This window comes from Salmo salar, chromosome 09 (genome assembly GCF_965601325.2).
Source record: "Salmo salar chromosome 09, fSalSal1, whole genome shotgun sequence".
Classification (NCBI taxonomy): Eukaryota; Metazoa; Chordata; class Actinopteri; order Salmoniformes; family Salmonidae; genus Salmo; species Salmo salar.
In genome coordinates, this window is record NC_138299.1 from 19,637,987 (window position 1) to 19,654,968 (window position 16,982).

General features: G+C 41.1%; 2 protein-coding genes across 2 annotated transcripts; one reads left to right on the forward strand and one right to left on the reverse strand.

The window, feature by feature from the left end:
• The first annotated feature begins 1,298 nt into the window (after nt 1-1,298).
• LOC106610877 (kelch-like protein 28) lies at nt 1,299-10,601 on the forward strand. The gene is made up of 6 exons (XM_014210525.3): nt 1,299-1,433; nt 2,928-3,188; nt 3,305-3,942; nt 4,100-4,543; nt 6,203-6,411; nt 6,512-10,601. Exons 2-6 carry the CDS (start codon nt 2,928-2,930, stop codon nt 6,673-6,675), a joined length of 1,716 nt encoding a protein of 571 aa, XP_014066000.1. The 5' UTR covers nt 1,299-1,433; the 3' UTR covers nt 6,676-10,601.
• Nucleotides 10,602-10,723: 122 nt separating this feature from the next.
• Nucleotides 10,724-16,065, reverse strand: LOC106610876 (dopamine receptor-interacting-protein 1). Its single transcript, XM_014210524.3, has 6 exons — nt 15,835-16,065; nt 14,456-14,980; nt 12,607-12,696; nt 12,381-12,515; nt 11,951-12,145; nt 10,724-11,853 (listed from the first exon to the last, which is right to left on the reverse strand). The coding sequence occupies exons 1-5, from the start codon at nt 15,918-15,920 to the stop codon at nt 11,962-11,964; spliced, it is 1,020 nt and encodes a 339-aa protein (XP_014065999.1). The 5' UTR covers nt 15,921-16,065; the 3' UTR covers nt 10,724-11,853; nt 11,951-11,961.
• Nucleotides 16,066-16,982: the final 917 nt, after the last annotated feature.

The window sequence follows — 16,982 nt, forward strand, 5'->3', positions numbered from 1 at the left end:
TTTGTGGAGTTTCTCCCATTCTTCTCTGTAGATCCTCTCAAGCTCTGTCAGGTTGGATGGGGAGCTTTGCTGCACAGCTATTTTCAGGTTACTGAGGGGTGGCTTCTGTCTGGCCACTCTACCATAAAGGCCTGATTGGTGGAGTGCTGCAGAGATGATTGTCCTTCTGGAAGGTTCTCCCACAGAGGAACTATGGAGCTTTGTCAGAGTGACCATCGGGTTCTTGGTGGTTCCAAACTTCTTCCATTTAAGCATGATGGAAGCCACTGTGTTCTTGGGGACCTTCAATGCTGCAGAAATGTTTGGTAACCTTCTCCAGATCTGTGCCTCGACTCAATCCTGTCTCGGAGCTCTACGGACAATTCCTTCGACCTCATGGCTTGTTTTTTTCTCTGACATGCACTGTCAACTGTGGGACCTTATATAGACAGGTGTGTGCCTTTCCAAATCATGTTCAATCAAATTTGTTTACAACAGGTAAATTTGCTAATATTTCTAAAAACCTTTTTTTGCTTTGTCATTAAGGGGGATTGTGTGTAGATTGATGAGGATTTTTTACTTATTTAATCCATTTTAGAATAAGGCTGGGTTCCCGAGTGGTGTGGTGGTCTAAGGCACTGCATCTCAGTGCTAGGGGTGTCACTACAGACCCTGGTTCGATTCCACGTTGTATCACAACCGGCCGTGATTGGGAGTCCCATAGGTTGGCGCACAATTGGCTCAGCGTCATCTGGGTTAGGGTTTGGCCGGGGTAGGCCATCTTTGTAAATAACAATGTGTTCTTAACTGACTTGCCTGGTTAAGTAAAAATATATATATATATATATATATGGAAAAAGTCAAGGGGTCTGAATACTTTCCGATGGCACTGTATATCATAACTGTTCTTGTTCAAATAGGTTTATAAATGACTTGTGATATCGTAGCCCTTCTAAGGACTATGTTGATACCAGCAGAGCCTCATATATTGATTTGCTGGGCACCTCTGCTGGGCAACAGAGGGAGTGCAACTTCTTCAGGCGCTGATGTAGCCTACCATAAAGCTACTGTACATTTGTCAATTTAGCGAATTGACAAAGTATTACACTATTTCATCATACCAAATTAAAATTGGGATTTTTTTTAATGTTGATATTTCTATTTTATTTTCATTACTCCTAGTTGGTTATTGCCTTCTTTCCGTTCTATCTCTCCCCTAACTTGAATGATGTACTATGGTGTATAAAAAAAAATATTATCAATGGCAATGTGTGCAAAATAGCTACAAAATATACCATTCCTTTAGAAGTACCCTGCTAGCTTCCAAAAGTTACGCAGCATAAAGTGTTTGGCTTTTGTTTTCCTGACAGACGCTGGGGTTCCTGCGGCTTCTGGATTAAACTCCGCTACTGCAATAAAACAGATCTTGTCGGCTCATCTGACGCTCAACACAGGTTTGTCTACCTTGCATCGTGTTGTACATTTTTTGAAGATATTTAGCTAGTAGCTATCACATGTTACAATAGATAACACTCAACAAGCTGAAGATCAATGTTTAGCTTGCTAAGTGCTGTTTTTATTTTAGCAGCAACAGTGTACTGGTTTCGTGATAATGCATTGGAAATAACACCCTTGTTGCTAGCTAAATTAATTGTAATTTCTCACACGATGCCTCAAACCCCTCGTACATCCGATAGCCAGGTTATTGCAGGCTACGCATGATTACCAGCTATGTTATAAAATACATGCAATATTCATCAGCTAGTCTGAAAAATCTGAACAGTAATTTTGTGGCTTGCAAGGCTGTTGCTATTTATGCTAAATGGCCGACGTCGCGAAGGCAGCTACTGATACTATCCAGATTAGCTAGCTAAACTAGTAGGGTTCATTATACACATCTTTGCTAGTAACTAAGCAGATGACGTTACCCTTGAGAAATGTAATGTTTATAATTTACATTGGTATTCATTACAGGTCATCGACAAGTTTTGAATGGATTGGCGCACCGATATTTGGCAAATAGATGCTGTTGTTGTGCTAAGCAGTTAGCTGTTAGCAAGCTTGCTCGCTCAGTTTAGTTATAGCTAAACAATGGTAGACTAGCTAGCTAGCTTGCTGACAACATTTGACAGCTAGCTGACGGAGCCTTGCGGTTTTGAGGCGTCGCTCAAGCTTGGTCGAAATATACTTTGAAGATGCAAAGCTACTACAGTAGCTAGAAAGCAATGTTTGAAAGGTTTAAAAACCCATAGCTACATCTTACATTTTAATATTATTTAGTAACTGGGGTTATTATTAGCTAGTTGGCCAGATAACTAGCTAGCTAGATTCAACTTGTTCAACGCTTGAGCTTTAAGTGAGCTAAACTGTATGCATTAAATAGTGAAATAACACGTCTTTACTAAAGGATTATCAAGGAAAACTGAATTCTTGTTGATATATACATATTTTTCACCGTTTTGTAGAAGGAAAAAAAAAAGGCTGCTTAGATTTTCAGTTGCAGTGTCATCTTTCATCAGGCCATTTTTTTGAATGCCATTCTCTACTCATCAGATCTAGCTAATTCGCATACCTGATATGATACGATGAAACTTGTAGACACACACACACCGATATATTGTATGCTGTGCACTGCCACTGCATATTGTATGTTGTACTTAACTATAGCATAAATCATATTGGTATGACTTAGCTGGCTCACTTGTTTACCTTGCTAGATACTGCAAGTCGCTTCAGTCCTTCCCTTAGATTTGACCTGGAGAGGGAATTGTTGTCTTGAGTTTCCTCCTCCACTTGCCTATAGTTCTGTATTTTGGTTTCATGAAATTGATGCTGTTATCAGGCTGTCCTGCAACTTTACATGGAGATTATGCTGCAACAATGTCTATTTAAACTGTACTTGTCCCTTACATTTGACAGCATGGTAATGTTGAGTTTTTTTCTCAAAGATGGACCAGCAGGCCCAGTCCTATATGCTTGCCAGTCTGACGCGGCCCCACTCTGAGCAGCTGTTGCAAGGCCTCCAGCTGTTGCGGCAGGACCATGAGCTGTGCGACATTGTGCTGCGCGTGGGTGAATGCAAGATCCATGCCCACAAAGTGGTGCTGGCGAGCATCAGCCCCTACTTCAAGGCCATGTTCACGGGCAACCTGTCAGAGAAGGAGACCTCCGAGGTGGAGTTCCAGTGCATTGACGAGGCTGCGCTACAGGTAATGCTCATTTAAGCTCACTGTCATCATTTGGAAGATTTCACTGTGTTTCCTAAAAGCACACTTTGTCTGGCTCTTTCATAACATGATTGTGTTTTTTATTTTTCCTCTTGTAGGCAATCGTTGAGTATGCCTACACTGGCACGGTATTCATCTCACAGGAAAGAGTGGAGTCCCTACTACCAGCTGCTAACCTGCTCCAGGTCAAGCTGGTGCTGAAGGAGTGCTGCTCCTTCTTAGAGAGTCAGCTAGATGCTGGGAACTGTATAGGCATCTCACGCTTCGCTGAGACCTATGGCTGCCATGATCTCTGCCTGGCTGCCACTAAATTCATCTGTCAGAATTTTGAAGAGGTGTGCCAGACAGAGGAGTTTTTTGAGCTGACACGGGCGGAATTGGATGAAATCGTATCAAATGACTGTCTGAAGGTGGTAACAGAAGAGACTGTGTTCTACGCCCTGGAGTCGTGGATCAAGTACGATGTGACTGAGCGGCAGAAGCACCTAGCTCAGCTACTGCACTGCGTCCGCTTGCCTTTCCTCAGCGTTAAGTTCCTCACCCGCCTCTACGAGGCCAACCACCTTATCCGGGATGACCACGCCTGCAAGCACCTCCTCAACGAGGCCCTCAAATACCATTTCATGCCTGAGCACCGGCTCTCCTACCAGACGGTGTTGTCCACACGGCCACGCTGTGCTGCCAAAGTGCTCCTTGCTGTGGGAGGCAAGGCTGGACTCTTTGCCACTCTCGAGAGGTAATGCTGAGCCCTAAACAGAATCATTCAAAACTGTTTGTCAACCCCACCCATTTTTATTTATTATTTTTTTATTTTTTTATTTGTAGATTCTTAATTTGTTTCATGTGAATTAGAAAGAAATTGAACAAATGTAACTTATTTCTTTCTCTCGTAGCATGGAAATGTACTTCCCTCAAACGGATTCATGGATTGGGCTTGCCCCTCTTAGTGTGCCCCGCTATGAGTTTGGAGTGGCAGTGTTGGACCAGAAGGTGTATGTGGTGGGTGGCATCGCCACACACATGCGACAGGGCATTAGCTACCGGAGACATGAGAGTACAGTGGAGAGCTGGGACCCTGACAGCAACACCTGGTCCACAGTGGAGCGCATGGCAGAGTGTCGCAGCACCCTGGGGGTGGTGGTCTTGGCTGGGGAGCTCTATGCCCTGGGGGGCTATGATGGCCAGTACTATCTACAGTCTGTAGAAAAATATGTCCCCAAGGTGAAGGAGTGGCAGCCTGTGGCACCTATGACCAAGTCACGCAGCTGCTTTGCCACGGCTGTGCTGGATGGCATGGTCTTTGCCATTGGCGGCTATGGCCCCGCCCATATGAACAGGTATGTTTTCACTTCATCTAGTCAATGCGGTGGTATTATGGATGTTCACAGGCTTTGCTCATGAGGTTCCAATAGGCTTTTGAAATACTAGGTCTACTTCAAAACCTGCCGTCAACCCTTTTGTTCCTACACTTGACAGTTTTCACATCAGAAAGGTTATATATGGTAGACCTTTGAATGCTTTGCTCCATCTATTCAAAGAGTTTCAGCCCCCTGCTCTGTTTCCAGCCTGCAGTGCAACCCATATTCTGTCAAATCAAGATTTGTTGTCTTCTACTCAGATGGTTATACAGTGCCCTCATGAAATTATTAGGATAGTGAAGCATTTTTTTTCCCTCTTTGGCTCTATACTTTAAAAGATGGGATTTGAAATCAAGCAATGACTGACGTTGAAGTGCAGACTGTCAGCTTTCATTTGTGGGGATTTTCACCTTTTAGAAAATTATAGCACTTTGTGTAGATATTTTAGGGGAGCAAAAGTATTGGGACAAATTCACTTGTGTATTAAAAAGGTTTAGTATATTTATAACAGGCAATGACTAGTCAAGTCTGATGCTGCATTTGTTTATTTTGTTTGTTTCAGATTATTTTGTGCCCAATAGAAATTAATGGTAAATAATGTACTGTCATTTTGTAGTGACTTTTATTGTGAATAAAATGTTTCTAAACACTTCTATATGAATGTGGATGCTACCATGACTACAGATAATCCTGAATGAATCATGAATAATGATGAGTGACAAAGTTAGATGCACAAATATCATACTACCATATTCTATTCTTATTTACAATAAAAGTCACTCCGAAATGGCACACTATATTATTTACCATTCATTTCTATTGGGCACAAAATAATCTGAAACACAACCAAAAAAACAGCAAATGCATCCAACAAGTTTGTAGAGTCACACGCTTGATGTAGTCATTGTGTGCTATGAATATGAGATCAAATACTTAACTTTTTACTACTTTAATACACAAGTGTCCCAATACTTTTGCTCCCCTAAAATAGGGGGAGTGTGTACAAAAAGTGCTGTAATTTCTAAATGGTTCACCTGATATGGATGAAAATACCCTCAAATGAAAGATGACAGTCTGCACTTTAACCCCAAAGTCAATTTTTGATTTCAAATCCCAACTTTTAAAGTATAGAACCAAAAGAAGAAATGTCCCAATAATTACAGCGGGCACTGTAGTTTCTTTCATAGAATAAGTGCTGGCTTGCTGGTTAGACCTTTGTTGTCAACTAGAGGGATGTGTTGTTACAGTTTCCTTGACTTCCCAAACCCCTCAGGAGAATGTGTTTGTGGACAGGGAAGCTGTGGGGACTTAGTTGTTCAAAGGTAATTCCCAAATTGCCAGTTTGATATTGCCAGAAAAATATAGGACTGGAATAGATGGCCTCGTTAAATGGGGCTGCATTGGTTTGTGATGACAATGGCACAGCTATATAATGTCTAACAACAAAAAAGAGCAATAGTGAATTGTATTGGCTTTGAAACAGGAAAAAGTGTCATTTTATGATGGCTATAATTCCTGCTACTGTACTAACCTGTTTAAAAAGACAGCAGTGATATTGCCAATGCACAGTATCACTATAACTGTGCCACTTGGAAGGACAGTGTTTTAATTTATTAACTCTGTCTCTCTACTGTGCAGTGTGGAGCGGTACGACCCCAGCAAGGATGCCTGGGAAATGGTAGCCCCCATGGCAGACAAACGGATCAATTTTGCCGTTGGTGTCATGCTAGGGTTCATATTTGTGGTTGGGGGACACAACGGGGTATCACATCTGTCCAGCATTGAGAGGTATGACCCACACCAGAACCAGTGGACAGCCTGTCGGCCCATGAATGAACCACGCACAGGTGAGTTGGGAAATTACTACAAGGTTTATGTTGATGCTGGGAAGTTGACCATTCATATTGCATGGCCAGGAATAACCATTTATAATATTTATCTTCCCAGGGGTTGGCTCCGCGATCGTGGACAACTACCTCTATGTGGTGGGGGGTCACTCGGGGTCATCCTACCTGAACACTGTCCAGCGATACGACCCCATCACAGACAGCTGGCTGGACTCAAGCGGCATGATGTACTGCCGCTGTAACTTTGGCATGACTGCTCTTTGACCCATGGCACCCCTGGGTAGGACTCCTTAAGAAGACTTAGACAAAAGGCTTTTATTTATTTTTTTCCTCCATTCATCGCCAACAGGCTGAGGAGGCCTCCACACTGCTGTGGATCCCAGAGAGAAAGAGAGAGAGCTTGTTGCTGGATGAATGAGCCCGGCTGGCACCAGGGAACCACAGATGGCCAGAGTGAAAAGGTCTGGGTGGAGGAGAGGAGCAGATCACCATGGATCTTGTCACAGAGAAGAGATGACTGCTGCTGGACCACAATGACAACTTTTCACAGGACTGTGGGTGAAAACTGTCACTTTTTTTAATTGTAGACCTTTTTTTGTGTTCATATGTTTTTTTCTGCTATGAGCAGAACATGTTCCAGTTGTATTTTTTTTTCTAGATCTTTAAAGTATGTGTGTGGCGCAGAGTGTCTGTATGCTTGTGAGTAGACGCATGATTGTTCTTTTGTGTCTGTGTGCAGGACTAAAGTTCAGGCAAGGTCATCGGCTCACAGTTTGAAATGTCTGCATCTAAATCAGTGCTTCACAAAGAGAGATCTGAATATTTATATTCACTTAAAGGGCTGCCTTTTGTTTCTCTGTAAATAGTTTAAATTAAAAGAAATGTATAGATATGAATATCCTCTAGTGCATTGCCTGTAAATGTTTTTTTGCACTGGGTTACTAGTTTGTGTGTGTACATGTATTTGATTCAAGGGTTGAAGAGGTTGTGAAGGATTAACAAACCCCACTGAATTCTCTTGAGTACTTGCCACCTGTCTTTCATCCTCGGAGCAATTGATAAATCCCCAACTTACGGCTTCTGTTACATCTTCCTGAGGTAGGGTCACACTTCAGCCCTCTTCATAAGTATTGAAAAGTTATCCTGTCCCGCTTTTCATTGCTGGGTTTGTACACAATACTAACTGGTGCTATTAGGATTCAGGATTCAGCTGTTGTCTGTGTTGCCTCATGGTATCAGGTGTCTTTTATTTGTTCTTCTGTGTTGTTGTAGATGTTGGTTGTGCATCAAAATGCCCCCATGCTATAAAGCAGTGTCTTGCTAGAAGGCAAGCTTGTGACTGGAATACCTCAACCACCAGTCTTTACTTTGAGCCCCATTTTTTAAAGTGGACTCGTTAGGTACCATCTATGGATACATTTTATGATCTGATGCTTTCCCTCTTGAGCCCCACGGCTGTCATCCGTTTAGCGATAGTTTGTCTGAAACATTGTCCCTGCATTAAGAAGTAGTGGATCTGGCTGTATAGCTCACCACCAATTTCATCAGAAAGTAAGTCTGAGATTGTTGGTCTCTAATGGGTTAGGAAGAAGCCTAGCGGTTAAGAGCGTTGGGCCAGTAACCGAAAGGTCGCTGGTTTGAATCCCTGAGCTGACTAGGGGAAAAATCTCTGAGCCCTTGAGCAAGGAACTTAACCCTAATTGCTCCTGCAAGTCGTTCTGGATAAGAGTGTCTGCTAAATGCCTAAAATGGAATGACTCCTACACCCCCTCTCTCTGCTTGCTTGCTCTGATGAAGCATGTGTGAGAAGCCACATGTGGCCAAGGTCTTCCTGAGGAGCTCAGGCAAGAGTGTATATTCACAGCCTTGTGAAGTGCCAAAATATGACCTGCTTTCACAAGTCTGGTGTAACTTTCTCCTTTGTGCCAGAATCAAAAGGGTTATTTTCACTGCTAATGCATAGCACGTGTGACATTCTGCCATATGGATGGGGTGGATATGGAGCAGTAAGGGCTGTGTTCTATGTCAAGCAAAATTGTCACTGTTACAAACTATTTGGACCTCGGAGAGAGACATGGCAGACAGACAAGGGCATGGAGACATGACTGAGCTCAAAGCGCTCGCCTGGGTTAGATGGCTGCAGGCCGAGTCTGGGTGTTGTAGCCTCGGGCCATGCTGAAGGACAGGTAACATGAGGCCACAGATCGAGAAGCTCAGTCCCTGTTGTTGGTCCAGAGTGTAAGAGCAGTTTCCTTGTATTGTACATTTTATAGATGTTTGCACACGAGGAAAACTTAAAGGGAGCTCTGCATTGCACATACCAAACATATTGATGAGTAGTGCAACTTCAATTTGTACATAGGTCTCAATTTAGGTTCATGGAATTTAAACAATGCAATACATTTGTGGATACAATTGCTTTGAATTTAGCATCAAAAGTCAAAGCGTCTCATATTGTTGTGACATTATCACACGTTTATATTGTCTGAAAGACCACCACCGTTCAAACCTTTTGTCTCCGTTTTCCCCATCCCACTTTAAATTGTGTGTCTCATCTTTGAAGAGCCATTAACAATGTCGTGCAAGTCAGTTCACATGTACTGGGGAAAGTTTGCAGATTATCAAATGGATTGTATTCCAGTAAAAATCCCAGTTTGCATGTAATGTAAGATTGGCACAAGACTGACTGTATGGGTCTTGCTCTAAGCCATCTGATCTAGTCTCTCACCAGAGAGCAGCCTTGCAGTTACAGTACTGCAGTGTTGTTCCATTTACACACTTGTCAATTGTGATTACCTATACTCTTTAGCTCTTACCCTCTAAACGTTACCTTGAACGTAATAAATTAAGATCAAGGGAAGCCCACCCCCCCAAACAAACATCTTAAGACTGTTTATTCGTCAGCAATCTCAGCAGTATGAGAGCTTGTCTGAACAAGCATGTGAGTTCTTCACTTTACTTTTCTTTAAATGTTGATGGTTGAATCTTAGGTGACATTTAATTGCCTTTAAAAGTGAATTTATTTCTAAAACAAGTTGTTTCATGGTTAGACCTGCTGCAGCTGGGTTTTTTCCCCCATCTTGGAATAGTGGGCTTTAACATTTCACATTGGAAACATTAATCTATGATTGCAAAAAAGGTTTACGCTGCCATGGGATGGAAGTAAATATGCCATTTCAACCTGCATGAACGTACAGCTCCTATTCACATAACCATGAATTGGTTTTCATTTTCTTCGTATGAATAATCAACGCAAATCCAACATATTGCAATCAGTGAAATATGACATCCTTGGAACATCCTAAGATAACTTAGAGCACATAGTATAAAATGAACTAATACTGTATTACATTAACCATTTTAATTGAGTAGTCTTCCCTTTTAGATTTCCTGCAATTGTGCTTTTCTGTTTCAATTCTTGATGTTAGGCAAATTAGGCATTTGTCCATCCACAACAGCTTGGGAGGATGAGCCAGAACAGAGTGAAAATCACGCAGGCGTGATTGTCTGCAGCTGCCATCCATTGTCAAGCATTTGATGCTACTACTACGCATAGAAAGATATCCTTGGGGATATTGAAGACAACATACATTTTAGGGATGAATGTATACAGACTGTCTTTACTGCGCTGTGGAGGTTGAATCTGAAAACATGAAACTGCAAAATGAAGGGATGTATAGCTAAATGTGAAGTTAAGAAAAATAAGTGTACTTTTATCATGCCCTAACCATGTCTTGTTTTGTCTTTTATCATGCCCTAACCATGTCTTGTTTTGTCTTTTATCATGCCCTAACCATGTCTTGTTTTGTCTTTTATCATGCCCTAACCATGTCTTGTTTTGCCACCACTCACCAAAGTGCTTGTTTTACTTACGAATGCAGAGGGAATACTAAAATCAAGTCTGGCAAAGACTCTTGTGTCTGAAAAAGTCATTTGAAACTGATGTCAATGTTAGCCAAATTACCACTTCTTTTACATTTCCCATGAGTGTGTCTGAACTGGCTTAAGGTGATAATGTTGAATTCTATATCCTGTGGATTATTACTGGAACTACGAGAACCTTGATGTAGAAGCAGTATTTTTTTCCAAAATGTTATCATGCTTTGATTGAACATACATTTTAGCCAGTTTGTGTGCCGTCGTACCCAGTTAATATGAATAAATGCCTGCCTTAAAGGTACGCTGCTGTTCTTTGGCTCTTGTTTCTTTGTTTTCGTTGCTTGTGTGCACCATAACTGACACGTACGCATATAAAAATGTGTATTGTTTAAAAAAAAAATACTTCACGAAAGCATAGACACACACGAACAAGTGTTTTTGCTATAAGAATTTCATTATGTAGTTCTGTCAATTACATTTTACACTGATAAATTGGCAAGAGGCACAATGTGATGGTTCAATGCTCTGTTCATTTCTAAATGATCAAATGCATTACAAAATCACATTTGTATACTAATATTTACTACAGGTTTGACATCTTTAGATTGGGATGTAGTAATTTACCTTATTGAACTGTGCAGGATATCATATGCTACTTTGAAAGGCAAACAAGCAAGCACTCAATAAGCACTTCTATAATGTCACTGTGCTGGGGTACTTGTAAGTACAAGTAATTACTGACATTTAAGACAGAACTGATTTTATACAATTATTGGAGCATGTATTCTAACAATCACTGACATTTTCACTTCCATCAGGTTGAAGCCCAATGGACAACTTAAAACAAGCCAGTAAATCAAGGATAATGATTGAATTTCCACAAAATACAAAGCAATACTTAAACGGTTTAAATGTTTTCAAACTACAGTATTAAAAAAGCACCAGTTTAATCTGAAGTCAGGGCTGGTATGCACAAATAGATTGTAGTACTGTACCAACTCTCACAGAAGCTTTGCTGGTCTAGCTTATATACCCTGCTGACAAGTCTACATCAAAGTTGAATTTGCTTCTCTGAATGGCAACCCACCCAAGAGAACACGCTGCAAGCAAACTTTTCAACAAACATTTACGCAGTAAAGCTATTTAAGTTTATTCTTCAATATGCATACCTGCCCAGAACTACTATAGTTCATACATATATTCTTGGATTCCAAGCATGCCCAAAGAGAAGACGCACTTATCACTTTGCACACAGTTTCAGAGACAACAGTAAGGCAAAAATAGAGCACATAATTTCAAAAATAATCTTAAAGTATAAAACAGAACAAGGAAGTTGTTGACATGTCATTAAAATATGATTAGGTGCTAAAAAAAGTTATGTTATGTTCTCACTGAGGAATGGAAGACAAAACCATGATTAACCAAGTGTAATGTAAAGGATTATTTTTCTGGGCAACAAAAAGAAAGACAGGAAGGTGCAAGTGTAGGGTGAGCAATTTTCTAAAGATTCCTTTGTATTTGTGCTGTCGAGTGTCTCCCTCCCTTCTGTGTCCCGTCAGGACCCTGGTGACAAAGTTGGGGTTAATTAAATTCTATTCAGAAGAATTTTAATTCAAGTAAGTAATGAAAAATGGATCTGACCCCATCCCTGTTTGGTTACCTTTGTGCACCTCATTTGTCTGAGGCGCGGATGTAGACAAGGGAAGAGAGCAGCAGGAGTTCAGGGGGCTTGTTTAACAGGATCAGATTGTCGCTCCTCAGCCCGTCATAGTGCATCCAGTAGCCGTCTATCTGGAAGGCTGCAGAGTAGTGATGCTCTTCCTTGTTGAAGAGTGTGGCGCCTTCCAGTGAGTACCTATTGAAAAGCACAGAGACGGTTGTATTTTTTAGCATGTTAAAAACCGGTTACCAAAAAAAGCTTAATGAAATCAATGAAAATAGCAAAGTACAGGCAAGGAGGTTACTGTTTCAACGAAATAAAAAAAACAGACTGGCGATATTGACATTAAATGAACAACCAGGGAGAAAAAGAACAGCATCAGACAATGAGGCTGGGATTGGAGTCCTCCTGCTCTACATGGTTTCCTTACCTGTGTTGGGACAGAGCCAGATGGTAAGGAACGTAGGACAGCTCCTCAGACTTCCATAGCTGCATGTTGAGAATGACAAAAGGAGGTGGGCCATGGCAGAAGACCCTCTGAGAGAACTCCCTCAACCCATTACACCTGTAGAACAGACAGGAAATCAGTCAGCATCATAGAAAAGACCAGGAGAGATTATAGGATATGATGGTTCGACATTCAAGTTATGTCTCACCCCAGTTCTTTGCAGAGAATGATTTTGGGACAGAAGAACTCCTCCACCGCTGACTGAATGGGATCTCTATGGGGCAGCTCATGAGGAGGACTGGGAAAGAAGAACAAGGGTAAGAAGTCGGACTCTGAACACCATGTAGTTAGGTTTAGCTCTAACCACCACCAGTATCAGGCTACAGATACATTTACACAAACCTAATTCATCATTTTAATTTCCACCAGAAAGAAAAGCACCTATGAAAACGACTGAAATAGTAGTTGGGATTTGGTAATAGATATAGTCCACTGTCTAAATACAGCCCACCATGGGTAAACACTTTTATAAGGCTCTGGCAGAGATTGAACCAGAGCTGTTTAGAAACCAACTGCTCTCTTCATTATTTCCTACTGTGAGCCAGGATTATGCTCAATTCTTTTCAATTCAAGTAGTAAACAGGATACAGAATTACAATATAATTGAATTTAGTGAAATTCAAATGCATCTTCTATTCAACACTGAGTGTATAAAACATTAGGAACACCTTCCTGGACCATTCTTTATACACACGGGAAACTGTTGAGTGAAAAACCCTTCAGGATTTTGGCAGATGCCTTTATTTACTTCCCTAGAGTCAGACAAACTCGTGGATACCTTTTTTGTGTCTCTGTGTCCAGTATGAAGGAAGTTACAGGTAACTAGCATTAGCACAATGACTGGAAGTCTATGGGTATCTACTAGCCTAAAGGCATCTGCCAAAATCCCGAAGAATACCTTTAACCCGTCTCCTTCCCTTCATCTACACTGATTGAAGTGGATACAACAAGTGACATCAATGAGGGTTCATAGCTTTCACCTGGATTCACCTGGTCAGTCTGTGATGGAGAGAGCAGGTGTTTCTAATGTTTTGTACACTCAGAGTATATTAATGTGTAGTCTATTCAAATATACATCTTGTATATAAAACATCAAGCATGTCGTTATATACATTCATATAAAATATTGATGAAACAATTGATTCACTGAGAATATATTATATGGTATGAAAGAACAACACTCCAAGTCGCAGCTTCATACAACTCTTCAAACAGAGAACGGATACTGTATACTGGCCTATGACCATTTACTTGGATTCCTCACATCGTAATCATTGTTGAGGTTTTTGTGCAAATCGAACGTTAGGTACCATATTTATTGAATACTATATAAATCCTATAAATTGAAATGGCCAATTTGGATGCAATCAACAAAATGTTGCAGAAATGCTTATCTTATCTGTTTCTACCTACAAACAATTTCAGAACAATCGGAGATGGTGGGTGTCAAAATCTTCTTATGTGCTTTTTGAAGTGGAACAACCCACCTGCCAGATTCAATTAAACTCTTATGTTCTATGACTGCATGGAATTTCTTTGAATTGCACAGAATTAAAAATTCTACTTCCTGCCACTCAAACGCTGCAACCTGTGGGGTGTGGCCAATTCAATTTCAACTCATGAGTTGAATGGGAGTCAATTCTAAAATGAGCACAACCCTGCTGTGAGCATTATAGACAGCTGGGCCTTATTTTAGACAAGCAGCGAGTCAAGGGGGAGAAATAAAAGCTTCTTAAAGACAGAGGTGTAGACCAGCTGTCCAGAAGAATTAGCAAAGCAAGCAATAGAAACAGGGATTGCCCTCCCATTTGGACATAGTCCAGTTCACCCCACTAAACTAATTGAGTTCATACTTTATTTGTAGTAACTAACTATTAATTTATATTCTAATGAAGGATCACTTCTCTGATCAGAAGCTCTGGGAGATAAGGCGCAAAGAAAATCCTCCCACACTGACCAGCTATCAGACGTTGACTTACAGCCTCTGCCTCTCTTACTTGATGTTGATGGTTCTCTGTAAGAACTCCTGGAAGCGAGCAGGACAGCTCCAGTTGGTGCATAGGCTCTCCTGCATAGTGGACAGCATTGTCTCTAAGTTCTTGGTGAAGTTCTCATGTTCGTTACCAAACAGGTCGATCTCCAACGCTGCATGGTGGATCACTGAGCGGTACTGCCTTTTGGACATCCTGTCCCAGATCCACAGCATCTTAACAGTGGTGTAGTCATATGAGTCCATCAGGTAGAGGAAATGCTCTACAAACTGCCTGCCCAGAAAGATGCCCACCTCCCGGGGAAAGCTGTGGTTGTCTCTCAGTATTATATAAAGGATCATGAGGAACCCGTCAATTGTGCAGGTGTTCTTTAGGCTTATCTTAACATACAGAGGGGTGCATGAGATGGCCCTCCTCCCCGCCCTGATGGTGTAGACACCCCCCCATGGGAGCACAGGCCTCCAAAAGGAACGGTCCTCTTCTTCATTGTTGTTGATGGATGCACGGATCTCCTCAAACAAAGTCCTTGTCCTAAGGAGACAACATGAAGGTATAGGTTATTCTCCTAGGCTAAGGGGTGAAGTTGAGTGAGAGCTAGGCTCAGTTTATATCCTCAATCTTCCTTATTACTAATAAGGGTTTTCCTGTATGGTCTTGACGAAGGAAGGTATTCATCATTTACTAAATGCCTAATTCATTAAAGTACTGCAAAACATTGCTCAAGCCAGAGCCCAGGGATCACCTTGTAAACGTTAGCAAGCAAACTGTCTGATGACATGCACATTTGCAATGCAATCCCAGGTAAATTACATACAATGTTATGGTACATGCTTCGTAAACAACAGGTGTAGACTAACAGTGAAATGCTTACAGCGCAGAGAATAAAAAAGAGAAATAATAGAAAAACAATAACGAGGAATAATTACAGCTAGATACATTATACATTTTAAAAATATATGATCAGTTTTTAGTGAGCATTGTTATTGTAGTCAACATAATTTGATACATTGAATAGAAGATTAACATGGCAACTAACGTCAGTTAGCTATAATTAATGCTCTTGCACACAATCTGCAACACACGCCATGGTATACGCCAGCTGACGTTAGTTGGCAGACCATTTAGCTAGTTAACTACCTCCTTTGTAACTAGCTAGTATTAACGCTAGCTAGCTATGAACATAGCTAGTTAGATAGTTAGCTACCTAGCTAAGTGCAGCCTTCTAAAACCTAGTGTTGATGCGTTTAATTGTCGATGCAATATTGAATACTGTTGATGTCGGTTAACCTACTGTTTGGCAAGATATTTAGTTATTGGTTTGCTAGCTAGCCCCGCCAATGAAATTTAGCTAGCTAGCTTAGCAGCAGCGCTAGCTAACGCGTTACCTTTCAATTTGCAGATTATCTTCGGTACTTGAAATTAGGGTTCTGAGGTCTTCTGCGTCGGTCAAAATGCAGAATTTGCTCTCCATCGTTCTCTGTATTTCTTCATGTCTTAATTGAGGCCAACAGCCACAAATCCTTATATGACCACTATTAATATTTTCTATAACCCTCGAGAAAGCTTCAAAACATCCTGAGCAACGTCAAGTTACGCCCATTGCACCACATAGCCACGCCCACATTCATTGGTTTGTTACACCCTTCAGCCCTTTTTTTTCACAAGTGCAATGCTGCCACCTGCTGCCTGAAATCTCTTTGTTTGTTTTTATGAGATTTTCCACACATCTGCCTCCTCAAGTGGAGGCGCGCAGGAGTGTACATTTTGTTGCGTCCTCTGTGGTAGGGGTTTAGTTTGATTTTAAGACGCATGTGATTGGCCAACAGTTCCTGCCCTCAACTCAGACTGTTCTCTGGTAGGTTGACCGCATTGACAGCAACACAAATGACTCCACCCACTAGTATCTTCGTCTTTAGTTACTTATGCCAATATTCTTAGAAGTTTTTATGGCCATATCGAAAAATTGTACGAGCGTTATTGATGTGGGCTACGCTAGCATCGTAGCTCATTTACAACATTACCACCATCAGTAATCAGAATCAAAACCAAGTCAGAGTGAAGAGACAAGCTGAGAGAGAGACAGAGGTCATGATCAGATGAGCTCCTGCATTTTTCAGCATGTTCTTAAAAAAAAAAAGATTTAGAGTTAGATAAACTTGGATTTTTTTGTCAGGAACATATACAGGATACTACCCTCTACAACATAACCTTCACTCCAAATCAAAACCTACAACCTGATTTTGGACGTAACTACATAATCACCTGGAAGGTTTACAACTACCAAAGAGTATTATTCCAACGCTATACAGCAAATGCTCTGGAAACAACAGAAACCTGAAAACACCATCCAACCTGGAACTGAGTGAGTAATGTTTAGTCTGAAGCTATATTTTATTTCCAAAAGCCAAGAAGAAAAATACATTACTTTATAAGGACTGCATGCTAAATTAAGGCTGCCAAGCTTGATACAATTTCAATTAGTCCTGACGTGTCAAGTGAGAATGTCAAAGCCCTTTAGCCCAACAATGGCAGG

Coding starts and splice junctions, on each gene's coding strand:
- LOC106610877 (XM_014210525.3), top strand. CDS start 2,928: ATGGACCAGCAGGCCCAGTCCTATATGCTTGCCAGTCTGACGCGGCCC. Junction 3,189..3,304: donor TTGACGAGGCTGCGCTACAG/GTAATGCTCATT, acceptor TTCCTCTTGTAG/GCAATCGTTGAGTATGCCTA. Junction 6,412..6,511: donor CATGAATGAACCACGCACAG/GTGAGTTGGGAA, acceptor TTATCTTCCCAG/GGGTTGGCTCCGCGATCGTG.
- LOC106610876 (XM_014210524.3), bottom strand. CDS start 15,920: ATGGAGAGCAAATTCTGCATTTTGACCGACGCAGAAGACCTCAGAACC. Junction 14,981..15,834: donor GATAATCTGCAAATTGAAAG/GTAACGCGTTAG, acceptor TTGTCTCCTTAG/GACAAGGACTTTGTTTGAGG. Junction 12,146..12,380: donor CTGGCTCTGTCCCAACACAG/GTAAGGAAACCA, acceptor GCTTTTCAATAG/GTACTCACTGGAAGGCGCCA.